Source organism: Mauremys reevesii, linkage group 22 (assembly GCF_016161935.1).
Source record: "Mauremys reevesii isolate NIE-2019 linkage group 22, ASM1616193v1, whole genome shotgun sequence".
NCBI lineage: Eukaryota > Metazoa > Chordata > Testudines > Geoemydidae > Mauremys > Mauremys reevesii.
This window is the reverse complement of record NC_052644.1, coordinates 4,511,085-4,538,361: the sequence shown is the minus strand read 5'-3', so window position 1 is coordinate 4,538,361 and position 27,277 is coordinate 4,511,085. Positions and strand designations below refer to the sequence as shown.

Here is a 27,277-nt window from a genome sequence, read left to right as displayed (position 1 = left end):
GCCCCTGCCGTAGCCGTTGGGTGTGTGGTAGGTGAAACCGTGCGTGTGATGTGGGGGAAGGATTGGGCATTAACTGCTGCAGCTAAAGGCTTCTTAATCCACCTCCCATCAGTGATGTGCTTTCTAAGCTGGAGCACCAGAATTCTAGGGGTGCCTTACCTGTCTAAAACTGTTTGCAACATGAAGGTCAGCCGTGGAGGCGGGGGTTGGGGGTGCTGAAGATGCTGTGCCTAGGGGCATGGAAGGTGTATCATGCTATAGAAGCACGATAACTTGATTAGCCTTTCCTGCCCTGATGGGGACTCCCTGTCTTGTCTGACATCTCCCAGGAAGTCAGGCGTCGCCCTGAACCTTATACATCTACAATGATCTCGGCTTCTTTCGGTCTCCTCCTCCTCTGGGATGAAATGGGGGCAGAGGGGAAGGTCTATGGGTCTCTCAGGGGCCGGATTCTAGCTTGGAGATTCACAAGTGTGAATGAAGGGGAAATTGCTCAGTTCTCATAGTCTGTGGCCAGAAGGGACTGGCTGTTTTGCTTTGTGTTGTATGCAGCACCTAGCACAATGGGGGCCTTGTCCATGGCTGGGGCTCCTTGCCACTACTGTAATACACCTAATACGCCTGGCACAAAAGGGTCCTGGGGCTATCTAGGCTGTTTAGCCCAGGCCAGAGAGTCCCACCCAGCCGTTCCTACGTCCAGCCCCTATCTGGTGGTCGAGCTAGAGGGGATTAAATGCCATCCAGTCTTGATTTAAAGTCTCGAGTGATGGAGATTACTCCCCTCCCCCAACCCCGTGTTCCTGGGTCAGTAGTTCCTACGGTTAATTCTCTCTCTGTTTAAAAATGTGCATCTTGTTTCCTGTCTGAATTCGTCCAGATCTACGTCAGCCTTTGTCTGATGCTTTACAGAGCCCTCCCCTCGCAGAAATCTGCCGCCTGTGTAGGTACTTATAGACCAGGATCAAGAGGCCTCTTTACATTCCTTTGGATAATTACACTTGAGCTGCTCTGTGCAGCATAAATGGCCCTTAAAGTGGGGGAAGCAGCCTTCTCCCACCCCCACCCCTGCAGGGGTCTTCCCCAGCCTAGGTAGAACAAGCATTAGGGCCCAGCATTCTGGCCGAGGGGGTGGCTCGGGGGCATGGCTGAAGCACACTGCGCTAGGCCCATTTCTCTGCTCTCCAGGGCCCAGGGAGTATGGAAGTTAGAGCAGCCTCGGGGTTGCTCTGATTTGCTGGGAGCCGGGCAAGGCCCAGAATGTGGGGAGAGCAAAGGAGATTTCAAGCCACCTCTTCCCTCCCTCCCCCCATCCCTGCCCCTAGTGCAGGAATGGGAGAGATGTAAATCCAGCCTGAAGCTTGCTGAATTCTGCATGCTCCCCATGGTTGTCTGCGCTGCATAGGGTGCAGCTCTTCCCCATCAGCCTGACTCTTTCCTTGCTTCCATGTTTCATTAGTCCAGGGAGCGCCATCTTTTTGCAGGCAGGCAGGCAGGCTCTCCCCCGGTCCCTGAAATGATGTCGTTTTCCTAACGCAGCAGCCAGATCCTCCCCATCTGTGGAAAAAGCCCGTAGGAGACTGCAGAGATAGCGATAGAACTTGGGAATTCCTGGCTCCCAGCCCTCTGTTCGGTCCACAGACCGGTTGGTACGTACGCTCATGTAAACATACAGTGTTCCCAATGTGCGCCTTAAACTGCTCAATACCCACATAACCACCTACTCTGCTCCAGTGCCCCAGGCCCATTGGCTGTTCACAGACTAAAGTTATTGGAACATGATTTGGCGGGGGGTTGATCTCAGTACCAGGGTGATGGAGGGTGGGGGGGTGATGGGAGGTGTGATTTCGGTCAGGGTCTGGGCAGCGCCCAGGGTGATGGGGGAGGACGAACCCCGATCTCGGTCAGGGTCTGGGCAGCGCCCAGGGTGACCGGGGGGGGCGAACCCCGATCTTGGGCAGCGCTGGGGGCGATGGAAGCTCCGATCTCAATGGGTTTCTGGGCAATGCCCATTGTGATGTGGGCCCTGATCTTAGTTGGGGGTCTGTGGCTGGCAGAACTGCAAAAGCAAATGCCCGGGCTATGAAAGTCGTCACTGAGTTCACAACGGGACTTGAACTCAGGACAATCAAAATCCAGAGCACAGTGTGCTACCTCTTGAGTTAAAAGAGTAACTCCTTCAGCTGTTAGCTGTAGTAGACTGCTATCCTTCCTGTCGCCCCTAGACGGGGGCTGCCATACCTGCTGTGCTTGCATATTGCAAAGTCACTTTTTTTTTTTTTGTTAAATCATCTGCCTTCCCACAAACATCTCATTCAATGTCCCTCCAACTTTCCAGGAAATTTCCTTTGCAGGTACAAGAACCTGCTTCTTAATGTTCAGGCAGCTCGGCGTAGTGAGAGCACAGTTAAGAAGGGTAACGTTTAATGGTAAGTTTCAGTAGTTTAATGTGGCAGGATTAGTGTCTCCATTGTTTGGCTGTAATGCAACCAGGGTTCCTTCTCGTCCCTGCTGATGGGGACGGTCCGATTAAACCCTTTGGGGAAATCCCAGTGCTTTATAGAGCTATTTGCTTTTCTTCTAATATCTGCCATCAGCCAGCCTGTTTGTGAAGGAAATTTGACCCCTAAAGCCTTCTCAACTCCCTCTAGCCTGTAGGGCTGAGATGGTCTTGAGGCTAAAAAGCAGGGTTCTGACCCAGTTCTGTGCAGGGAAAGTGCGGGTTAGATCAGGGGGACTCTCCTGGGAGAGCCAGGACTCCTGGGTTCTATTCCTGGCTCTGGGAGGGGAGTGGGGTCTAGTAGTTAGAGCAGGGGGAGCTGGGAGGCATGACTCCTTGGTTCTATTCCCATCTTCGGGAGGGGAGTGCGGTCTAGTGTTTAGAGCAGGGAGGCAGGTCCCCTGGGTTCTATCCCCAGCTCTGGGAGGGGGCCGGTATGGGAGACAGGACTCCTGGGTTTTATTCCTGGCACCTCATTTTCCCCATCTCTAACCTGGGGCTAGTGCCACCACACTGGGTGCTTCCCTGGCACCTGTGCCGCGCCCTGACCCCAGAGGGATTGCGTTTCCCGGCACCTCTTTCCCTGACCCCTCGTGTCTGTCTGGTGTTGGCAATCCAGCCATGGAATTCGGCTCCTCTCTGCCCCGGAGGAGTCTGCAAACAATGAATTGGGGTAGGGGTTGTAACAGCCCAGTGTAAATCCCCGCCCTGGGCTGAACCAGTTAAGACTTAAGGACCCGATCCTCTCTGAAACCAACCGAGCTGCTTTGCCTGCGCCGGATTTGTTTGAGCAAGCCGGGTTGGGCTGGGCTTCCGCTCCCGATTACCTGTCGGGGGAAGGTCAGGTTACTTGGCACCTCTCCACCCTCCTTCTCTGTCCGTGCGGTGCCGCCTTTGTGCCGTTCTCCCAGCCCAGCGCACCTGCTCCGAAAGCCGGGGGAGAACCTGGAATATAGCTCGCCGCCCATCTCCGGACAGGTGGGGAGATGCTCAGCTCGGGGGGGGGGTCTCTGACTCACCCGGCTGCCCTGAGGGCAGGGCGGAGGAGGGAGTGGGACCTGTTAATGATTGATCAGCCCTGGAGATGCAAAGGGTCCTCGGTTCTGGGTCGAACTGCAGATCCAGTGGGCCCCGGAGGATTAGAATTAAGCTGCTGCTTATCAGGTACGGTGAGGGCAGCCACTGGGCGAGGCAGCTGTCTGGAGCGCCCGGCATTACTGGCCCCACAGAGCGAGGCAACTGGTGCTGATCTCACCTGGTCTCTGGGCTACAAATATCCATCTGTCAAAGCAGGGGGAGGGGAGGGGGGGGATGATTGGGACTCAACAGTCAGGTTATTGAAGCAGGGAGTCTGTGTCTATGTAGCTCCCAGCACATGGGGTCCATGCAGCACCTCACACAATGGGGACCCCCTCAGTCTTGGTTGGGGGGGGTGTTGTGCTGTGATGGGCGCAGTGGGGCCCTGAATGGGGGCCCCATGTCTCAGTTGGGAGGGGTCTGTGCTGCACCTAGCACACTGGGGACCCCGGTCTTGGTTGTGTGTCTGGGGGGGGGGGTTGTGCTGTGACAGGCGGGGTGGGGCTGTGGTCATAATTAGGGTCTGCTGCGCTTGGCACAATGGGGGCCCCCGATCTCAGCAGGGTGAGGGGTCTGTGCTGCCCCTATCACAGTGGGGGTCCCCCGACCTTGGTTGGGGAGGGGTTGTGCTGTACCTGGCACAATGGGGCACCAGGCTCAGTCGGGGATCCGTGCCGTGTCTGGCGTACTGGCCGCTGGGGCGGGGAGGTGGCACCATCATAAACAGCAGCAATGGAAACACGAGGCTCCGTTCTTCCCTGGCAAAGCTGCCCCGACTCCTCTGGATTTAGGGGGTGCTGGGATGAGAGATTCATGGCTGGGGAAGCTTTCCCAGGAGCTGGATCCCAGGGGCAGGTGTGCACTCCACGGTCAATATTTATTCTCTCATTTTAACCCTGGCTGCCAGGTCGGAGACGTGGCCTGGTCGATTGACAAAGTACAAAGTTTGTGGCTTCTGTGGGGGTTACAATATATCCCTGCCGGGGGGGCTGGGTCATGGCACGGACTCCTGGAGCACAGGCTTAAAGGGGCATGCTGCCAAATAGATCTGGCAGAAAATATGGCTTCAGCAACCCAGGATCGCACCTGATGGTCCTCCTCCTTTGTATTATCGTAGCATCTCTAGGCCCTGGTGTGCTAGGAGCTGTACGTGCAGGATGAGAGGCTCCTTGCCTGAAGAGCTCACTGCCTAACCAACGTAGTGTTAGCCCCACTTCCCAAATGGGGAAAGTGACTCACCCCTGGCCGAGCTGGGACTGGAAGGCAGGTCTCGAGGGCTCAATAACCACACGGCTCTTTGTTTCCTGGTGCCTTTGCTGGCAGTCCCGGGTGCCCAGCGCCTGGCAGGAGCAGGCCCTGCCTGCTAGAAAGAGTTTCACACTGATTTTTAGGTTCAAAGCAAATGTTGGGTTTCAACCTTCTGTCTCTGGGACCCTAACCTAGCAGCCAGGGGCTGAGCGTCCCCACCTGGATAAGTTGACTGGTGTAACTTCACTTGCCCTGTGATGATTATTCAACACTTGCTTCTGGTAACAACTGAAATGCACTTGGCACAGTGCAAACGCAAGCCCTGAGCCTGCAAACAGGCCCTAGGAACAGACCCCAGGCCCTTCTGCTGAGCCCCATTAACTGCACGGTCCACGGGGGGCAGGGCTATGCTAGGTCTGCATAAGGGTCGCTCAGGGGTGTGAGAAATCCACCCCCCTGAGCGACGCAGTGAAACCGAACTAAGCCCCGGTGCAGACAGCGCTAAGTCAACGGGAGAAGTCTCCAGTCGATATAGCTCCCACCTCTCGGGGAGGTGGGTTACCTACGCCGAGGGGAGAAGCCCTCTTGTTGGCATAGGTAGCGTCTTCATTGAGCTGCTACGTTGTGCAGCTGCAGCATTTGAAGTGTAGACTTGTATCTTTGGGGCAGTGACAGTGGCTCACTCAGTGTCTGGCAGCGCCTGGCCCGACGGGGCCCCGATCTCGGTCGCTGAGCGTCTGGGCAGCGCCTGGCCCGACAGGGCCCCGATCTCGGTCGCTGAGCGTCTGGGCAGCGCCTGGCCCGACGGGGCCCCGATCTCGGTTGCTCTAAGCTCCACTGTAATATAAAAAATAACCTTGGACCGATCATGCTGTCTCCCTGTGAATTCAGCCACCACCCATAGCGCGGGGGACCGAGTTGCCTTTCAGATTCAGAGAACTGGCGTTTGGCAGCTGGAGCAAAAATAATCCGGTTTCCCTGGTCACTGCCTTCCAGGGCTTGGCGGCCGGATGGAAACGTCTTCCTGAAGGGCCCCTCATCTTGCCCCACTGAAAGAAATTTGTGGCAGCTCAGCAACCATCCGTCTGTCTTCCCACCTTGGAATCTAACCCTGACCAGCAAAAGGTTTTGGTAAGAAGGGGCTGGGGAGTGAGAAATATCCAGCCCTTATTTCTTATCCTTCAACAGATAAACTGCAAATTAGTTTCTGAGACACAGAAGAAGGGGGTGGGGAGGTAATTACAGTGCCTAGTTCTTATCAGGGGTAAACCTCAGCGTGCTTTACAAGGCAGGGCTGGATGGGGAAACTGAGGCACAGAGACGCAAAGTAGCTTGCTCCCGTGACTGCCTGCCTGTGTAATCGCCGCCCACTCAGAATGGTTGATACCACTTCTGAGGGCCTCCTGCCTGCCTGGCCGATTCACAGGAGCTCTCGGACCTTGTTCCCGCCCCCCCCCCAAACCTTCCCACGTTCTCTCTAAAATAGGAACAGCCACAGAATCGGGGTCAAAGTCCAGGTTCGGCAGGATCTGGGATTTTCTGCTGGAGTTTGCAAAGGGCAGGAATTTCCATGGATGTGGGGGCCAGGGTGGATCAGAAAATCCCAAGCGGTTCCACTTTATTTTATATCACTGTGGTGACTAGGGGCTCTGCCCTGCCAAGACAGTCCAGCCCCGGAGAGCTTTCAGTCTAACTAGACAAAGGGCAGGAGGAGAAACTGAGGCACGGTGAAAGGAAACGAGTGGCCTAAAGTCCTTGGTGGAACCACACCTGGTTTTCAGTAGCCAACAGTGAGGATGCTTTGGACTCCGTAGCAATGGTGTGAGATCGGGGGATGTAGGGGGCTTCAGAAAGGTAAAGAGCTGGGGGTCCGGGCAGCCTTATGTGCTGGGGAAGCTGCCTGCAGCGCTGGCTGCATACAGAGGGGACTGGGAAGGGCTGAGGGTTGCCCTGATTCTCAGCTGCCCTGATCCTGCATTCAGGGTACGGCTGGGGAGAGGTGGCTGTGGGTCTCCTCTTTGCATCCTGCCCAGCCACAGCCCCCATCTGTGGGGCAGAGAATAGCCGCCCCCTATGGGCCAGCCACGCCCCCGATCCACCCCCTATGGGCCCTGGGGGACAGAGAACAGCCACAGCCCAGTGCGCCCTGGCTATACCCACAGATCCGGCCCCTACACCGGAGGCTGGGCACAAAACCTTAACACTAACTCCATGCCAGCCGCAGGGCAGGGACGGATTTTCAGGGGGGTTGTTTCCACCCCAGTGTGGCACAGGGGAGCCTCAGCATGACTGAGAATCGGGGCCCACTTAGGCCATCGTAGGCTTCTTTGCAGGCTTACAGCCCCCCATGGGGGTGGGGTTCAGAGTCGTCCCCGGGCAGGAGTGGGGGTGGACTCTGGATCCTTCTGCCTTTTTTTTTTTTTTTTTTTGCTGCCTCTTCAAAGGTCCAGAGCGTGTTTGCAGAATTCTTGGTCTGTTTGCTCAAGACTTAAGGACTCCTCCAGCAGGTTCATTTTCCAGAGGGTGGCAGTACCATGGAGTGGGAAAGGCCCATCCAGACAGGACATGCAGGGTGATGTCCCATGTCACGTTTTATTATGGGGCAGCACAGGAGGGTAGTGGGTGGACCAGGAGGTGCTGGGCATCAGGACTCCTTTCCCAGGTTCTTTTCTGAGTTATCAGAGGACAGGGGTGTCCAGTGGTTAGAGCAGGGAGGCCTGGGAGTCAGGACTCCTGGGTTTGATCCCTAACTCTGGCAGGGGAGTGGGATCGATTGGGTTAGTCAGGGACGGGAGTCAGGGCTTCTGGGTTCGATCCCTAACTCTGGCAGGGGAGTGGGGTCTACTGGGTTAGTCAGGGACTGAGTAGCGGGGCTATAAACTGCCAAGCTTAGAGGGGCTGATGCGCAGCTCTGTCAAAAATGAAGCACTGTGGCGGGGCCCTTCTAAAGCGTTTAGCGTAAGGGGCAGCGAGGCAGGAGAGTGCTGGGTTCTAATCCTGCCTTTGCCCCTGACTTTTTGTGACCCCGACACGTGGCTGAAGCTCACAAGACGACGGACATTCCCCCCCCCGATTAAGGTGCCTGGGTGTCGTCCATCCCCATAATCTATCCATGCCCCTCCATTGTTCCCTTAGCCAGCCCTGCAGTGCTGGGCAAGGGGGGAATCTTTTCCTGTGCCTCTTAGCGCTCGCCCAGCACCCCAAGGCCGGGCTCCAGCTCGCCAACGAAGCAGGTGGCCTGGAAACCGCTGAGCAACAATCAGGGGTGGGGCGAGTTATGGCCTCCTGAGGCACAACAAACAAATCACACGTTGGTTGGCACAAAAGCAGCTAAGGAACAAACAAGGAAACAGGCAGGGCGGGGAGGAGGGCGGTTGGCTCAGCTCGGGCTGGAGCATTGGCCTGCTGGGTTTGGCTTTCGGTTCTGCTGGCTGGCGAAGGAGGAGGCAGATGGAAGGGGGTTCCCCGCGGGCAGCGGCAGATCCCTGGGTGGTCAGTTTTGTTTTGGGGCGGGCGCTGCGGCAGGCAGGCAGCGCTGTAGGAGCGAGATCTTTGAGCCAGCGGGGAGGTGGGGGCCGCAGGCTGGAGTTTAGAGCTGGCACTGATTGGGGGCTGGTGAGACCCCTGCCCGTCCCGCTGCCCAGCACTGTCTCCTTGTGTCCCCCCCCGGGCGGTCTGTCTGTCTTCACCTGGTCTTGTACTTGGATTGGCAACTATCTAAGGAGGGGCCTTTTGTACAGCACCTAGCACAACGGGGTCCTGGGCCGTTGCTAGCATGCCCTCTGCCCTACCGTAATACACCCAATAGCCGTCGAAATATACCGTACCTGGCACAATGGGACCCCAGTCCAGGACTAGGATGCCTAGACGCTACCGCAATGCACCTAATAGGATTGCAAATGTACACAATAGGGTCCTGGTCCATGATGGGGTGCCTAGGCACTACCGTAATACACCTAATAATACTAGTGTTGCCCCTTTGGCCTGAGCCCCTTAGATAATATTTGGGGACCTTGCAGGGTTATTTCCATTAGGAGGAAAAAATCAGTGGTCACCAGGTGTTTGTTTACACAGAATGTGCCGAAAGTCCCGTGTCCTTGAATGCAGAAGGCAGAAACGGCAGCAGGCAGCCTCCTCGCTCAGAAATCCCCATGTCTGCCCATCCAGTGGGCTCTGTGCCCAAGAAGCCCTGTCCCTCTGCTACTTCTAAGGGTCACGCTCATAATTCTTGCTTCAAGGCGTCAGTCAGTTGCTTGCAGGGTCAGGAAGGTTTTCCTCCCCCTCCAGCCCCCCGATGCACAGTTGTAATCTGGGGGCAGGGAGGGCAGATTTCACCTTCCTCTGAGGCATTGGGGATTGGCCACAGCTGGAGACGAGATACTGGATGGGGTGGCAGGGACTTTGGGTTTCTTTCTTTTTCTTTTTCTTTGGCCTTCCTCTGCAGTGTGGGCCACAGGTTGTCTACTGGGATCATCCGGGCATCTCTCACCTAATCAATTCTCTGCCATGGTGTGGGCCTCAGGCTCTGCTGGCCCCTGGGTCTCTGCTGGCCTCTGCCTACGGTTTGCAGTTTGATCTCAGTCGAGCTCCGTGTCGGGGTATTTGGGTGGAATGGAATGTCCTGTTGGGCGCTCTGCAGGAGGCCAGGCTCAATGATTTAATGCTCCCTTCCAGCCTGAAACGCTGTTCTGCTGGCGCTCTGCCTCTGCCAGCCACGCCCTACAGCCCATCTCCTCACCCTTGTGTTGGCAACCATCCATCCATGCTCTGACCGAGTCTGCGGGCACCCCTGAGAGTCAGCAGCTGCCTTCACTACCTGAGGGGGCTTGGATGACTCCTTCGGTCGGTCCTGAAGGAGCGTGCAGGCCAGTCCGCTTTGGCTTTAAGGAGATCTCAGACGGTCGTGTAATGCAAGGCTCTACTGGTGGCTGACAGGGGTCCCTTTCTGCAGACCAGCCGTAATAGCATCGGGAGCCGTTCCATGACACGATCCCACAGCCGCTGAAACTAGACACGTTCAGACTGGAAATAAGATGTCGATATTTATGGTGAGACTAATTAAGCACTGGAACAATTTACCGAGGGTTGTGGTGGATTCTCCATCACTGAACATAGGAACGGCCATAGTGGGTCAGACGAATGGGCCATCTAGCTCAGTATCCTGTCTTCCGACAGTGGCCAATGCCAGACGTCCCAGAGGGAATGAACAGAACAGGTGATCATCAACTGATCCATCCTGTTGTCCACTCCCAGCTTCTGACAGTCAGGGCATGGGGTTGCATCCCTGACCATATTAGCTAATAGCCATTGATGGACCGATCCTCCAGGAATTTACCTAATTCTTTTTGGATCCTGTTATAGTCTTGGCCTTCACAACATCCCCTGGCAATGAGTTCCACAGGTTAAGTGTGCATTGTGTGAAGAAGTACTTCCTTATGTTTATCTTAAACTTGCTGTCTGTTGATTTCATTGGGTGACCCCTGGTTTTTGTGTGATGTGAGGGGGTAAATAACACTTCCTTATTCACTCTCTCTGCACCAGTCATGATTTTTTTAGACCTCTCTCACCCCCCCCCCTTAGTCATCTCTTTCCTGAGCTGAAAAGTCCCAGACCTTTTTTCAAATTGAATTGACGGTTTTTAAACCAGGGCTGGGTATTTTCCTAAGAGATCTGGCCTCGGAATTATTTTGGGGCAGGACTTTGTTGTGAAGGCCAAGACTAACAGGGTTCAAAAAAGAACTAGATAAGCTCATGGAGGACAGGTCCGTCAATGGCTATTAGCCTGGATGGGCAGGGGGGATGGTGTCCCTAGCCTCTGTTTGCCAGAAGCTGGGAATGGGCGACGGGATGGATCACTTGATGATTCCCTGTTCTGTTCATTCCCTCTGAAGCACCTGGCATTGGCCACATTGGAAGACAGGATGCTGGGCTAGACGGACCTTTGGTCTGACCTAGTCTTGCCGTTCCTATGTTCTCTGGCCCGTGCTAAGCTGCGGGTCACACTAGTTGGTTACAATGGGCCCTGCTGGCCTTGGATTCTACGAAGCAGGATCTCCAGCAGCACAGGGAACCAAGGAAGCCAAATTAAAGGGGCCTACGCCCTATTTTGTTTTCCTTTGCAGGTAGGGTTACCACGTGTCTGGGTTTTCCCAGATGTCGCCTCTCTCTTTTTTTTTTTTTTTTGAGGCTTCATCCTCTGTCAGGGCGGATTTTTCAAATAACAGGCAACGTCCGGGATTTTTGTAGAGCAGACGTCGCGTTTCAGAAAGAGCCCCGCTTGGTTCCCTCCCCTGCATCCGCAGCTGATTGGTCCATTCCCCGGCAGCCAGGGCCGGCTCCAGGGACCAGCGCAGCAAGCAGGTGCATGGGGCAGCCAATGGAAAGGGGCGGCACGGCCGGCTCTTGGGCGGCGGGTCCCTTGGTCCCTCTTGGAGGGAAGGACCTGCCGCCGAAGAATGAAGCGGCGGCGGTAGAGCTGCTGCCGAAGAGCCCCCAATTGCGGCTCCCCTCCCCCCCCCCGCCGCTTGGGGTGGCACAAACGCTGGAGCCAGCCCTACCTGCAGCCATAGCTGCTAGATCTCGCCCACCCCGGTCCCAGCTTCCAGTCCTGGGGAGGGGGGATCTCACAGGGAGGTGCTGACTAATGGCTGTTGCTGCGTCCTAGGCTTGCACCGGTCACCATGACAGGGAGTGACACTGCCCCCCCCTCTAGTGAGTAAACCAACCCCCCCTCTCCCCCGGGTCAGTGTCTTCTTTCTGGTAAGGGCATCTCCTCCAGCCACCTTTACCACACCCCTTCCACTGCCTCCTCCCACCCTATGTTCAACTCAGTCTCCCCAGGCCCCATTCCTGGGTCCAGGTCTGCTGCTAATTTGATGTGCCGCAGCCAGGCCATCTGCAAACGCGTGGCTCCCTGACCTTGCTGGCAGCCCTCTTATGCAGCCAGAGGCTGTGCAAAGTGGCTGCAAAGCTGCCATTAGCCCAGCCACCTGCCCCACGGAATACAGGCCCTGATTGTCACTTACCCTGTCTGACCATGTGGGGGCACGGCTGGTGGCTTTAAACTTCCTTTGTGTTCTCTGTATTCGTGGCCCTGCCAGGCCCTTTTGCAGCGGTTAGAGCAGCCTCGCAGCTGCTCTAAGGTTCTGGGGGGCAGAGAATAGTTGCTGTGCGCTGGCCATACCCCCTGATCTGCCCCCAGGGGGCAGAGACTAGTCTCCGTGCAGTGTCCTCTGGCTATGCGCCCAATCTGCCCCCTATGGGTGCTTGGGGGGCAGAGAACAACAGCAGTGCATCCCAGCCATGCCCCCCAATCCATCCCTATGGGCCCCGGGGGTGGGGGGGCAGAGAATAGTCCACACCCCTGATCTGCTCCTTATGTTGTCTCTATACTGCCTGGGGAGCATGGGGTGAGGTTGGGGGGGGCAGATTTTCAGAGTCTAGTTTCCACCTATTTCGAAGCTCCTCCATGCAGTGATACCCTTCCCTCCCCCCTTCGGGAATACCTGTGACCCAGGGGCCTCCCAGCGTGGCTGTAATTTACGAGAGCAGAGCGTTCTCCCCCGGGGGATGGCTGGATTTTCTCTGCACCTGTTGCCCTTAGGAGTTCCTGTCTCCCCAGCAGGGCCCCGCACCTGGGTTCCAGGCAGCCCTGCCGTGCGGCTCCCAGCGCTGCAAGTGGCAGCCCTGTTACTCAGGTGAGATCTGCTTGTGCCCAGACAGGATTGGCCGGACCCGCTCCCGGGAGGGGCAGTCATGCGCCCCCTGCCGATGCCCAGGCTTTGCCCAGATGCCCAGGGATCCCCAAGACGCTCGCGGGGATTGTGAAGTGGGGGGGAGCTGGAGATGCAGAGGGACAGAGAGGCGCAGAGCTTCAGCCCGGCTCCTCTGGAATCTCGGATGTTCTCTGTGGGTCGTGGGGAGCCGGCACCCGACGCGGCCGGCTGCAGCGTCTGCACAGCCTCCGTGGAGAAACGGATCAGGTGAGGCTGAAATCCAGGCTCTGGTATTTGGGAAGGGGGGAGATGCCGCCCAGTATCAGGGCATAGCGGAGTGTCGGCCTTTCTGTGTCCCACCACCTGCAAGATGCCCAATGACCCACCTCTTCCCAGAATCCTTTGAGGATGCAAAGGATGGTGGGGATTTGGGTCCTGGGGTTACTGTTTTTTTTGTGGGGGGGGGTTCATTTTGTGGGCAGCAGGAAAAAAAGGATGAAGGGATCTGGGAGTGGGGCTGGGATGTGGGGGGAGGAGTGAGGGGAGCTGGTGGGATGCAGTGGGGGGAGGGAAGTGGAGGGGGCTGGGCTCTGGTGGAGTGGAGAGGGGGTGGGGGCTGGTGGGGGTAAGTCCATCTCTTCTAGAGATGCCAGATGTCCCCCGCGGCTGTGCCACGCTGCCAGGCCCTTGGCTTTCCCTGTCCCTGGTCAGTTACAGTCGCTCTGTTGGCGCGGCAGGGGAGCAGGTGTCGCTGGCGTTCATGACACGGTGGGTGGCGACAGGGGGGCGGTGTGCCAGCATGGGGGAGCTCGGATCACCGTGTGCTGTGAGGCTCCTCTCTGTCTCCCTGCAGGACCGAGCAGGCCTGCCGGCTGCACGAGCGGGTCCTGGACTCCCTGTCCCGCTTCCAGGACTGGCTGCGGGCGGCGGAGCTGTGGGCTGCCTCCCCCGCTTCCTCCCAGGTGCCCTTCACTGTGGCCAAGGAGGAGCTCAAAAAGTTCGAGGTGAGGATGGGAGCGAGGGGAGGGGCAGCGTGGCTCAACGGATGGAGCACTAGACTGGGACTCAGGACACTAGCGTTCTGTTCATAGCTCTGCCACCCTCCTGTTGGGCCAGTCCCTGCCCCGCTCCGTGCCTCAGTTTCCCCTCCCACCTTTTGTCTATTTAGACCTGCTGCAGGGACCATCTCTTGCGCTGTGTCTCTGTGGCACCCAGCACAATGGATGGGGATGTAGGTGCTACCATAATACACATAATAAGGCCCAGCATGATGGGGCCCCATTTCTGGATGGGGATGTCAGTGCTACCGTAATATACATAATAAGGCTCAGCTCAATGGGGTGCCGATCCTGAATGGGGATGTCGGTGCTACCGTAATATACATAGTAAGACAAGGCGTGATGGGGATGGTAGATGCTACTGTATTACACCTAATAAGGCTCAGCTTGATGGGACCCCAAACTCCAGGAGGGTTTATAGACACTACCACAATACACCTAATAAGGCTCAGCACAATGGGGCCTAGATCCTGGATGGCAACTGCTAGCTACAACCGTAATTAACCTAATAGGGCTCAGCATGGTGACAGTAGGTGGTAGTGTAACGCACCTATTTAATAATACTGGAAGAAATTGAATGATTCCTTCTGCGCAGTGATGTTGGCACAGCCAGGGTAGGGCAGGGTTGGCAGGAAGTCTCTTGAAAGAGATCTCAGGGGAGACACTCAGTAGCAGAGGAGTCTTTGAGTTGTGTTTATTTAAATCCTTTTATTTCAGAGGTGGCAGGAAAAGCTGAATAAACAGAAGATCAAACAAGGGGAACATTTATAACCCCCCAGTCCCTCCCCTTGGCAAGAGGCTAACGAAGTCTCCAGTTTCCATAGTGCTTCAAGGATCTCGGCAGCCCGTTGCAAACGTTTCATTTCGTCTCACGTTTCTGCCCCTCTGGCCGGGCCTTGTTATTTCCATTTGACAGATAGGGAAAGAGAGATGAAAGTGACTTACCGCAGAGTTACATAGTGGGAGAACTGGGAACAGAACCCAGGAGTCCTGCTGCCAAGCTCCATGCTCTAACCACTGGACCCCACTCCCCTGCCAGAGCTGGGAACAGAACACTGGAGTCCTGACTCCCGGCCCCTTGCTCTAACCACTTAGACCCTACTCGCCTGCCAGAGCTGGGAAGAGAACCCAGGATGTGCTCTGCAGAGCGGCACAGTGGGGGGGCCGGTAACACATGCTCACCAGAGGGTAACAACTGCAGGACGTGAACAATGCACAACTGCTAATGAATTGATCCTCACAGCCCCCTCTCACCCCAAGATAGGGGAGAATTATTCAAATTTTACAGATGAGGAAACTGAGGCACAGAGCAACGCAGCGACGTCTATGGCAGGGGCCAGCATCCAAGCCAGTCCTAGTCCAGGGCTACAACAACAAGGCCGCCCTTCCTCACCAGTTCTGATGTCCCTTTCTCCCTCCAGGTGCTGCAAAGGCAGATCCAGGAGAAGTTGCACCATCTGGAGTCCTTAAACAGGCAGTACCGGCAGCTGGTTCAGGCCAATGGCATCAGTTTGCAGGGTCGGCTCCGGGCCGCAGTCCAGGAGAGCAACCAGCGCTGGGACAACCTCCAGAAACGAGCTGCTGCCATCCTCAAGAGACTGAAGGTACCAGCTGGCGGGTCCCTGGGAGGGGCACTGGCACGGCGGGGAGGCATCTCAAGGCACCATCTTTGTGTCCAGGAATAACAGGCAGAGAAATGTGCCCGTGGTGTCTCCCCCCGCCAATAATATTTGGGTGGGGAAGGAGGCAGGATGGGCGTATAAACCTGCCCCTTGTTACACTGGGGATCCCTTACTCAGCAGGGAGACCTGGACAGTGAAACGTTTCAGATCCTCCGTTGGTGTAAATTAGAGCAACACTGGTTTACACAAGAGGGGGATCTGGCCCAGAAAGTGAAATTGATCAGGCCCTGATTCGCGCCACTCGGCTGAGCAAAATTCAAAAGAAATAATTCTTCCCCTCTCCTCCGTGTTGATTAGGCCTCAGTTGGAGGATTGTGTCCAGTTCTGGGCACCACATTTCAGGAAGGATTTGGAGAAAGTCCAGAGAAGAGCAACAAAAATGATTAAAGGTCTAGAAAACATGACCTAGGAGGGAAGATTGAAAAAACTGGGTTTGCTTAGTCTGGAAAAGAGAAGACAGAGAGGGGACATGATAAGTTTTCAAGTACATAAAAGGTTGTTAAAAGGAGGAGGGAGAAAAATTGTTCTTCTTAACCTCTGAGGACAGAACAAGAAGCAATGGGCTTGAACTGCAGCAAGGGAGGTTTAGGTTGGACGTTAGGAAAAAGTTCTTAACTGTCAGGGTGGTTAAGCACTGGAATAAATTGCCTAGGGAGGTTGTGGAATCTCCATCATTGGGGATTTTTAAGAGCAGGTTGGACAAACACCTCTCAGGGATGGTCTAGATAATACTTAGTTCTGCCATGAGTGCAGGGGACTGGACTAGACGACCTCTCGAGGTCCCTTCTATGAAAAAGATCAAAGTGTCAGAAACTTAGGGATACCACGCAAGCATCTGGTGAATTAGTATTATGATTGATTCGCCCTTTGTATCGTGATAGCAGCCAGAAGCCACAGGCATGGACCGGTACCCTGTTACGCCAGGCAGCGTATGAACACCGAACAAAGTCTGTCTGCCCCCAAGAGATCCTTGGGCTTAAGGCAAAAACAAAGAGGGGTGTGTAAAAATTACCAGCCACTTCTGCAAATGTGTCAAGAATTCAAAATCCTGGCCCTTTATTATAATAATTAATAACCTCCAGCATCATTAGCGTTAGGCAGAAGGACCCTGAAACGTGAATTTTCTGATGTCCGACTTCCTGCTAAACCTGCTGGCTCTGTTTGATTGATTGTTTGTTTGCTTCTCTTCCCCCCCCCCCCCAGTATTTTGTCAGCCAGCGGGAGGAGTTTGAGTGGGAGCGGGAGACCGTGCAGGTATGGCTGACGGAGCTGGATCTGCGGCTCACCGATGTGGAACATTTCTCTGGGGGCAGCTCGCTCGAGAAAATGATGGAGCTGCAGGTAAGAGGAGGATGTCCTCTTGTGAAGGATTAGGGATCGCAGGGCTTGTATAGATCGTATTGGCCCCTTTCAACTCTGATGCATCCGTGCAATGCACACGTCTGGGCAGCCTCATCTCAGAATGCTCTTGCACAATGTGCGAGAGGTGCTGGTCTGCAGGGAGCAGGGTGAGGGCTGAGTAGCGGGTGTGCTCATCTTGGAGTTGGTGCTGACCCGTCTGCCCCAGGGTGGCTCTAGGGGCCGCTGTGCTGCAGGGAGCCAGGTGAGGGTGCAGTAGCAGGTGCTCTCCCCTCTGAATCCGTGCTCACCCCAGTGTCCCAGTGCGGTGGATAAACAGCTGCCACATCCCACCCCAGAGGTGGCTGCATTTCTGCACAGGGGGAAGTGACCCTTGCATATTCTTTCCCTACCCCCTCTGACGGGAAGCAGGGAGGGCTCATAACTCGTGAGCTATGAATTAATGTCTGATGAACTTTGAATGGGAAGAGCAGTGAGTGAGCAAAGTACCCTCATTGTTCTGTGGCCGATTGTTCGCAGGCGGGTAGCACCGGTGAAGTGATAGGGGAAAGCGCATGGGCAGAGACGCATGTGTACACAGGCACACACCTGATCATCTGTTTACACAGAAAATGTTGGTTCACCGAAGGGGAAATTTTATTTTTAGATAATGACGTACGGCCGAACGGGTTTCGGGTGACACGTTTCACTTAACCTGTCAGGTGCTGAGGTGCCAATATATTCAGAGAAACGGTGGCAATCAAAGGGTTAAGAAAAATAAATAGGCTCAGGAGGACCAGGGGGGCGGGGGTCAGACCAGGCTAGTTCCAGCTTGGGAATATTTTCTCCCAGTGATGCTGTAGCGTCTGCCTTCCAAGGATCTCCAAGCACCTTCATAAATTCAGCTCCCGAGGGATACGAGTCGATATCTTTCTCTGAGTATTATAGGTGGGGAAACTGAGGCACAGAGAAGGGAAGTGACTCTGCTAAAGTCTTACAGGGAGGCTAGCTAGGAATGGAACCCAGGAGTCCCGACTCCATGTCGCTTCCTTCAAACACAAGCTCAGACATCCCCAAAGCTTGGAGTCGTGTAGATCAGGGTAGGTTCGGTTGGTCTCGTGTGTCTACTATCCAGTGTCATTTCTGTGCCCGCTCTCTTTCTGCGCACGCACAGAGCAGGGCTCATCCCCACCAGCAGGGGCAGCAGACAGATACCCCACCTCTGTGATCGTAAACGTTAAAAGTCCGTAAGCGACAAGGCGGGTGGGTTTTCAGAGAGGAAACTGAAATATTTGCTGCGATCACCTGGATCAAAGTGCTGCGCAGGGATGGATAGCTGCAGGCTCCCTGTATAAAACACCTTCCTGGGCCCTCGGGAGCTGGGGCTTGGGCCTGAGCTGTGACCCCTTTCACCTTTAGGTCACCAGTTCCCATCGGGCCGTGGTCAATAGGGATTGAAACTTGATGAGTGTTTCCTCTGGATGGGCCATTTGCCGGCCTGCGTGAGATGAATTTGCCGGGCCTCAGGCCAGTAGAAAACTAGCTCTCCCTTTCTTCCAAGAATCCCTAGCTCTTTCCTCAGCAGATCTGAAAGCGCTTCCCGAAGGAGGCAGTATTGTTCGCCCCCTTTGACAGATGGGGAAACTGAGGCACCGAGTGGGGGCGTGGCTTGCCCCAGGCCACCCGGCAGGCTACATCTCCTGAATCCCAGCCCAGTGATCTCATTCAGCAAGCCGTGTTCCACTCATTGCTCTGTCTGTGTCTGGGCGGACTTTGTCCTTCGGTTGAAGGCACCGAGCAGTGTTCAAATATCCCAGGGCTGATTGGTCTCCTGAATCCCTCCCCTCGACTCCAGCTCTGTGCACTGGGGGCAGGAGGGAACAGGTGCTGATGTGCATTACCAGCCCTCTGCTTGCTCAAACCGGCCAGCCTCTGCGTGGAAACCTGTGGGAACGCCAGATCGATACCGAGATTAGCTTATTGCTTCCAGTGAGTGATCGCACCTGTCCCTGGGCCGCTCGACAGCACGTAATAAACCCAACGGCTGAGCTGCCGCAGCCTTGCGACCTTGGGCGCCGAGCCGCTCTGTTCTGGCAAGCTCAGCAGGGTCAGGAACTGGAGAGGCGACCACGCCCCGCAGGTGTTGGGATCGGCCCTTCATTTGGTCTGGCCCTTCTCTCTGGGGCAACATTGAGATGGTAGCACTAGGGGGCGCTGTGCTGCAGGGCTCGGGGCTCGGCGGAGGGCTCTCTCCCCTCTCAGTGCAGCACTAGGGGGCGCTGTGCTGCAGGGAGCAGGGTGGGGCTCTCCAGTGCAAACCCCAGTGCCCCAGCATGGCAGTAGGGGGCGCTGTGGTGTAGGGAGCAGGGTGGGGCTCAATTGGGGGTGCTCTGCAGTGCAAACCCCAGTGCCCCAGCATGGCAGTAGGGGGCACTGTGCTGCTGGAAGTCTTCTGGGTAAGAGAGAAATCGGAGGCCATGCCTGCTAAGATTCCCGGGGCAGTTTGCACGGAGCAAGGAGGGTCCAGCCCCATTGTCTCGGCTAACGTCTCCCCTCTGTCCCAGGAGTTCCAGGAGGCCGTGCGGTCCAACGCGGAGCGGCTCGACTGGCTGCTGGTGTCCGGCGAGCGGCTGATCCAGAGGAGCGAGCCGCAGGACGCCGAGATCCTGGAGGAGGAGCTGCAGGAGCTGAGCTGCTACTGCCAGGAGGTCTTCTGGCGGGTGTCCCGCTTCCGCCGCCGGCTGGTCAGCATGAGGCTGGTACGTGTGGGATGGAGCCTGTGCCATGGGGCACGGCGGCTCAACCGTCACCCGGCACCTGAGCTCTCAGTGGCTGTACAGGGTCAGCACTGCCCAGACTATGGATGGGAGATTTACCAGGAAAATCCTCAGGGCCACTGCTGTGAGGGATTCATTGTGGGGCAGTGCTCCCTTCATTCAGTGCTGACTGTAATGCCCCATGATGGCACTAGGGGGCGCTCTTCTGAGGGGGTGGGAGCACAGAATGGGGCACACTCCTCTTGCAGTCAGTGCTGTTCCCAGTGCTGGCACTAGGGGGCGCTGTGCTGAAGTGGGTGGGTTTGGGAGCTCAGTAGGGGGCGCCCCCTCCATGCATTCAGTGCTGACCTCAGTGCAGCACCAGGGGGCGCTGTGCTGCAGGGAGCGGGGTGGGGGCACAGAGGGGAATACAAGCCAGTCAAAGTCAGCTGATTCCAACCGGCATGCTGCAAGAAGCAGAGCAGGGGGCTCAGTGAGGGGGGCTCTGTCCAGACCCCAAGGCCGAGGTTTGGTGGCAGAGGCTGCCTTTGTTGTGCTGGTGGGGGGGAGAGGTCTAGGCATTGGGTACTCATCGTGGTGTGGTTTTTTTGGGCAGCAGTTGGGCTACGAAATGCCTGGGTCGTGGCCACGTTTCCTTGTGAACCGTTGTGTTTTTACGTTCCTAAGTTTTCCCCGCCCCCCTGCGTTTTCAGCTGGCCAAAGATTCTTTGCTGCTTCTCCTCAACTGTTGTGCAGCATTGCTCTGCAGCTGTTAAATGGCTGCTGGGTGTTCCACTCCAGAGGTGGCTGCATCTCAGCACTGGGTGAGGGAGCTCTCTATAAACAGATGCCACGCCCCACCCCAGAGGCAGCTGCATCTCAGCACTGAGGGATCCCTGTATAAACAGCTGCCACATCCCATCCCGAAGGTGACGGCATCTCTGCCCTGGGGGAGGGATCTCTGGGTAAACAACTGCAGCTGTACCCACAGAGCTAGATGAGGTGATTTCTGGGTATCCGTTTCCAAAGTGCTTGAGGATTGCCAAGTGAGATATTATAATTTACAAGTTCGTGTGTGCTTCTCTGCCCTCTGCTGGTAGAATAAAAATGGCTTGAGTATGTATCATGGCCTCTATACTGCCAACAATGACTGGGGATTCTCCTTTAGCTCAGGTGTATTGGAATTGCCCCCTGCAGAATCCACTGCAAGAGGGTTAGTTAAAGGCTGCTGAAGGCCTAGGGAGCTGCTGTCTCTTTCCTACTGACCCTCTCTGCTCACCCACCCACTAGGTCTTCGAGGACGAGTGGCTGTCGGACCGAGACACTGACGTGGAGTCTGACTGCTTCACAGACGTGTCCCCGGAGCCTGAGGGAGAAGCCAGGGGGCCCCCTCCCGCCGCTTGGATCTACCAGTCCACCCCACACAAGGCTCTCTGCTGCCGGCGCCGCCATCCGTTCGGGGCTGCCTGCGGGGGCAGCCTGGACCTGGAGTGGGACCCCTCGGTGGACGTGGGCGGGTCCACGTCTCATGACGAAGAGGATTCATCGTACTGCAGTGCCATCACGGGTACGGGCTGCCATGGGTCGCAGGCCCTCGCTGCCCCGCATTGCAGTGGTGGGGAGAGGAGCCCTTAAAGGGGCAGAGCCCCCCAAACTGCCCCAGATGATGGGTAGGAGGTGGCGTCTCACCCCCCGCCCCCCTTGTCTTAAAGGGGCAGTCCCTTAAAGGGGGCCAGCCGAGCTGGGCCAGCCCAACATTGCTGCAGCAGCTTCTGGGGGGTCACGGGGGATCTTTTAATGGGGCAGATACCGCCAGCCGCCGTTCCCTCTCTCCAGGTGTGGGCCAGTGGGAGGAGCCGGGCCGGAGGTGCAGCTGCCAGCTGGGCATGCCCGCCAGCTGGCCGGCTGGATGCGGGAGAGGCTCCGGCCACGAGGACCTGAATGTAGGTAGCTACCGGAGTCCATCCCAGGGGGCTGGGCTGGATACAGGGGTGACTGCGTGACATGTACCAGGGATCTGCTGGCCTGAAACCCTGTGAAAGTACGAGCAAGGGCTTCCTGGGACCCTTCTGTAAACGGCTGGGGGGCGGGTGGTTTCAGGTGTGATGAAACCGACCCCATCGGGGAGCATCGAAGCAAAATCCTGGAAGGGGTTTTACGCAGCAGTGGCCCAGGCGTGACGGAGGGACAGCAGAAGTGGGGGGGCCATTCCCAGGGCCACCCCAGCCAGTCACTCCACCCAGCTCTGGTCAGGGGGGAGGGGGGAATGCTCCCTCTCCCCTCCCCCAGCTCCTCTGCTGAATTCAGGTTCTCAAAAGGGCAGGGCAGGCACGGACCCCCATGTTTAAAAAGTGTATGTGGGGGACAATCACCTTTGGTCCCCCCAATTGTTGATACATCTGCGGGGGCTCGTGGGTCCCATTAATTCCTGGGTCCTGTTCCCAGTTCTAACCCTGATTCACGGTGTGATCTGGGGCGGTGTCCCTCCATTCCCTGTAACCCAAGCATGAGACTAACCCTGTCTGCTGGGGAGGAGCTGTCGGGGTTGATGGAGGAGGCTTTGGCCAGCGGGGGCTGAGCATGGCTATCGTTAACAGGCCGTTCCCTTTCAGGGGGAAACACAGGCGCAGCTGGGCTTCCAGGACGGGCCTTGTCTCTCCCTGGCGACCAGAAGGAAGGTGGAAATTGTCTGGGGCGGTTCCGGTAAGTGACTCGGTTCCTGGCCCGTCACAGTCCAGTCCAGCTGACCACTGCCTATCCACTACCAAGAAACCCCCTTGGTAGCTCCCACCAGCTAATGAGGGGAGACTTGTGGGGTCATAAGAAAAGATGCTGGGAGTGGATGACGGGATGGATCACTCAATAATTGCCCTGCTCTGTTCATTCCCCCTGAAGCACCTGACACCGGCCACTCCGGTCTGACCCAGTATCGTCGTTCTTACGTTCTAAAGCTGTATAAATAACAGGAAATCTAGGTTCAAACAGGAGTTAATTCATTGCCGTTCTCTGGTCCGCATGCCACAGGCCAGACTAGACTAATTCAGGGCAGTGGACCCCTCTGGCCTTGTGATCTCTGAATCTATGGGGGAAAAAATCCAATTTTTTGGCAAATGGAAACACTGGGGGGAAAAAAATCTTGTTTTGAGTTGGATGGCATGTTTCGTGTCCGAGCCTCGTTTATTTATTTTTTTAAGTGAAATTGAAGGGATTTTCGAAACCCCAAGTTGTTCGGAGCGAAAGAAACCAAAACACTTTTTTTTGTTTCAAAACCGTTTGGGCTTTCTCAGAGTTGTGTGTCTGGTTGTGGTTTGGTTTTTGCGACATGAACGAGTCGGCCAAACCGTTGCAGATTTGGCACATTTTGCAAACCGGTGTTTGTCACCGAAAACTGAAACACTTCTCCCAGCTCTAGTCCTGAATTGACGCCCCCAGTCCGGCTGGAAACAGACCGGAGGGAGCCGGGTGATTCATAGATTCTGAGGCCAGAAGGGACCATTCCGATCAGCCAGGCTGCAGCCAGCCCAGATCTGGTGGTTGAGGTAGAGCATCTGATCTCGGTGGAGAGCGATGGAGAATCCCCCGTGTCTCCTAAGGGGCTGCTCCAATGGTTAATTCTTAGTTTATCCAGCTTCTCCTCCCAGCAGCTTGATCTCACTCTGCCTGTCTGTGCTGCTATAAAAGAGTCTTCTGCTATCAGCTCTCTCCTTCCCGCATAGGTTCTTACGGTGAAAGGTACGTTATGCACCAGGTCAGGGCTTTGGTCCTTTATGGGCTTGACTCTGGCCTTTGGGTGCCCGTGGCCCTGGCGCTATGGCTGTGGCGCGGCTGGCGTGAAACGAGCTGTGAGGGCTCAGTGTATTTCAGCGCGGGACGGCTTTCTGCAGCATAAAACAGCCAGGCTCAGGACTGGTGAAAGATCCTGCACGGCCAGCCACTGGTCTGGAAAGACGTCGCTTCTGGGGATGAGCTCGGTCTCCAGGGCCCCTAGAGTTCTGGGCCTCTCTGCTGGGGGAGCAGGGGAGAGACACTTGACTCCCCAGGAACTGGACTGAGACCTGACAAACTCATTTCACAGTAGGGAGCCGTGAGCTGTTAGCATGTACCGAGGTGGGATGGTATCAAACCAATACCCCAAAGACAAAGGGCTTCGTAGTCCACGCCACTGGCTCTGTAGCCCCGCATTATTAACTCCTTTGGGCCACCTGCTGATGGCCCCGCATTACTTAGCCGAGTGCCTCTCAATCTGTAGCACACGTATCCTCTCAACCCCCCCACCCCGTAAGGCTGGTATACCCATTGCAGAGAAGGGGAAACTGAGGCACGGAGTGGCTAGCGATTTGCCCAAGGAGCTTGTAGCAAAGCAAGGATTTGAACCCAGCCCTGCTGTCTCCCAGGTTGATATCCTAATAACTGGGTCATCCTTCCTCCCCTGCCCTGGGCTGATGTCTCTCTTGTAGCCCTGCTGCCCCTGGCAGTCACGCCCGTGCCATCCTCTCCCCTTAGGGAATGCCCCTCAGCGGGGCAGCCGGCATCCCCCGGGCCTGGCACTGCGGGCCGAGGCCTGCCGCCAGAGAGAGACGGTGGGCTTTGACCCCGGGCGGATTGAGAGCTGGCTGGGCCAGACCTGCGTGGAGCAGGGCAAGCTGGAAGTGATGCAGGTGAGCACTGTTGCACCCTGGAGGGGGCAGGGGGGTCTTGGGCCAGGCACCCCCACATCCCCGGTGCCTGCGGGGCTTAGATCTCTGGCCCCAAGCTCCTGCTGCGGATGGTGGTGCTGATCAGGTGGTCTGGGGTCAGCCCCATGACCTCTGCAGGGATGGGGCACCCTAGGGGGAGCTGATGCAAGTGGGATTTGGGCTGGGGGGGGTCCTCCCCTCTGGCCTCACCCCTGCCCCTTTCTATCCACCCCCACCCGCAGGGTTCAGAGCAATGGGGCCGCCCCCCAGTTTCCCCTCCCCAAGCACCAGGGCCGAGCGTGGGTGGCTGGGAAAGACAAGGACCTGGTTGGCCCCGCCAGTCTCAGCGTCCAGCCCCAGGCAGGCAAGGCGGCTGGAGCGCCCCCATCAGTAGGGCTCAGCTGGGATGCCGTCCGAGTCCCCAAGCTAAGCAGGGATATGCCTGGCCACTCCCAGGAGGGGAGGCCCCCTTGTACTGCGGATCATTCGAGAAAGCTGTGCCCGCCCAGCTCATGAGCCAAGCATGAGGCTAGACACAACTCCCCTCCCTGGTGCTGGGGAAGGACCCAGGAGTCCTGACTCCCAAACCCCCACTGCTCTAGCCCACTAGATCCCCTCCCTCCCAGAACTGGGAATAGAGCCCCTGAGTCCTGGCTCCCAGCCCCCTGCTCTAACCACTAGACAGCACCTCTCCCTCTGTAAAGTTTCCTTCCCCCGCGTGAGTTAAGGAAGAAGGACCCACGTGTGGTGGGCTCGGGGCTGGTACCTCGGATGCGCTGGCCATAGCTCAAGGGGGGTGTTGGGCCCCATCCAGCCCTTACTAACAGCCCCCTTCTCTGTCCTTCCTTCTGCAGCCCTGCAAGAGGAGTCAGGCCGGTCCCGGCTCTGAGGATGTGGCTGTCGTCATTGAGAAGGGGTAGGGGGCTGCTGCTTTGAGCCAGAGGGGCAGGAATGACACAGACAGGTGTCCTTTGCCCCATCCCTCCCCCGACTGGCCCCACCCCACCCCAGGCCTGGCATCTCCCCACCTCCCAGCCCTGCCTCCCCCACGCCTGCTTTCCTGGGAGTGGGGCAGGTTAGCACGTTGCACCAGTGCCTCCAGCCGTCTGTCCCAGGTCACCACCCCATGGGTCCTTGCCCACCTGCAAAGGGTTAGGGAGAGCAAGAGCAGCCGTGCCCAAGGGGTGTCTGGGGTTGCCCGGTCGGCCTGGGCGCATGAGGCTCAGACATGAAGGACAGAGGTGCTGCAGGGTGTGGACCTCCCAGCGGACCAGCCATAAAGCCAGCCCAGACTTTCTAGTGCCCCCTCTCCTTGTATCTAGCTAACCACCCGTCCTTTCCAGCCCTCGCCAGACCTGCCCCTTTCCCACACCCTGGTGCGAAGGTCTCCGTACGCATTTCTGTCTGAAACAGCGGCCAGGCTCCCTCCCCACTCCACTGGCTTTGGTGTTCACCCCTCGGGAGGGGGCTTTGGTCCCCCAGCCAAGGGACAGAGCAGTGCAGAGAAAGGGACGCTGGGAGCAGCGAGTCCCATTGGAGCCCATTCTGGTTTCCAGTGGCTGGGAGTTCCACAGTCCATGCTCCCCTTTTCCCTGGGGCTCACAGGGTGGGGGGTTGAGCTGCAGTGGGCTCTCCTATGACTCTCTTGTTCTGTTCCCCCCCCCCCCCACCAACATGCCAACTCCAATCCTGGCATCTCTCGTACCTCCAGGCTGATGTTGCAGCCCTTGGCTTTCTCAGATCAACCTCGAGCAGGCTCCAGGATCCTGGTCGGAATAAAGAGGCTGCTGCTCTCTGCAGCTGGGCTGCTCCTGCTCCTCCTGGCCGGCATCTCCCTTCTCTCCCGCGCTGAAACGCCCTGCTACACCCGGTCCTTCCATTTCATGCTGAAGTACGTCAACGGGCCGCCTCCTACGTAGGCGTGCTGGGAAAATGCCAACGAGAGCCCACGGTTTCCCCAGTGCCGGGGGCAGCTCCAAGAGGTAGGGGGCCATTTCCCACCATTCAGTGCCGTCCTCAGGTGGATTTTCCTTGGGCATCTGCCCTGCCACCTGCTTCTGAGGAAGATACCAACCTCCCGGCATGCCCAGCTATGCAAGGAGCCTGCCCAGGAAGGAAGCACTTTTGGATCCTTCCAGAGACTTCGGAAGAAGCTCATCAGTACTTTCAGAGACCCCCAGAGCTGACCCACACAAACCCAGAAGCTTACGGCAGAAAGGAACCTCAAAAAATCAGCTGGTCCCACCACCTGTCCCAGAGGCAGGAGGCTGCAGCGCGGCCTCACTGGGCACGGAGGTGGAGAGAAACGCCAGAGCCCAGGGGAAGACGGGAGGCTGGGGGGTACTGCCTGGAGGGCAAGGGCCAGACCCACTGCCTGCTCCCAGCCAGGGAGAAGAGGGGCCGAGGGAGTCTGCTGCAGGGAAGCCGGGTTGGGGGAGCCACGAGGGAGTGGGGGAGGGGGCGTCCCGCCCAGCCAGCCAGGACGTGGGGGGGGAGGCCAGCTGCTTGGGTGGGCGGGAACACCCCCGAGCAGCCGCTAGAGCAAGGGGCCATGACGCTTGCCCCTGGCACGTTGGCCAGTGCAGCATCCAGCACCGAGCCCCCCGTGACCCCGACTCATGGGGAGCTTAGTGGACACTGGGCCCAGGCCCCTGCTCTGGCCTGGGGAGAGTCCAGCTCCAGCAGAGAGGGGACCTCTGCCCCACCCCCACCTGGACACCCCAGGCATGACCCCCTGGCACCCTTGGGTGCCGGGAATAGCGATGCCCTGGGTGGAAGTGAGGCCCCGTGTGCTCTGCAGGCCTGTCCTCTGGAGCCGCCTGCAGCAGGACACGCCAGCCTGGTACCCGCCAGCTCAGCGCAGTGGCACAGGATCGGCCTGCCCCACCCACCTCCTTGGCACTGGCTCCCACCCAGGTGGGCGCTATGGACCAGGCAGAGGGTGTGGGAGGAAGTGGCATGGCCTGTGCCGCTGGTAAGGGTGGCATGTGCCAGCCATAGACGCCGCGGGCAGGCAGGTGGCGAGGAAGCAGCGAATGATCAGCTGGGCGGGCAGCGAAGGGAGCCCGGTGGACATGGAAGGGCTCCGGTGCTCATGAAGGGTGGTGGCTTGGCCAGGCCAGTGTGCCCCCTCCCCCGTGTCCCCCACCCTCTCTCACCCTTTGGAATCTGGTTGTTGAGTTTCTGTACTAATTACTGCTAATAAAAACACCTTCCTGCTGCAGGAGCTC

At 57.2% G+C, this 27,277-nt stretch overlaps 1 protein-coding gene across 4 annotated transcripts; it reads left to right on the top strand.

Annotated features, from left to right (window-relative positions):
* The first annotated feature begins 10 nt into the window (after nt 1–10).
* On the top strand, nt 11–27,277 carry SYNE4 (spectrin repeat containing nuclear envelope family member 4). Of its 4 annotated transcripts, none has more exons than XM_039510663.1 (14): nt 11–1,646; nt 2,336–2,426; nt 5,819–5,953; nt 12,541–12,804; nt 13,391–13,541; nt 15,017–15,199; nt 16,481–16,618; nt 19,180–19,374; nt 20,662–20,938; nt 21,208–21,314; nt 21,996–22,074; nt 23,875–24,029; nt 24,902–24,963; nt 25,759–27,277. In XM_039510663.1, the coding sequence occupies exons 4-14, from the start codon at nt 12,668–12,670 to the stop codon at nt 25,964–25,966; spliced, it is 1,692 nt and encodes a 563-aa protein (XP_039366597.1). In that variant the 5' UTR covers nt 11–1,646; nt 2,336–2,426; nt 5,819–5,953; nt 12,541–12,667; the 3' UTR covers nt 25,967–27,277. The 4 variants fall into 4 exon arrangements, with proteins under 4 accessions (XP_039366597.1, XP_039366598.1, XP_039366595.1 ...); XM_039510664.1 differs by having other exon boundaries at nt 21,984–22,074; nt 25,788–27,277; XM_039510661.1 differs by having other exon boundaries at nt 21,984–22,074.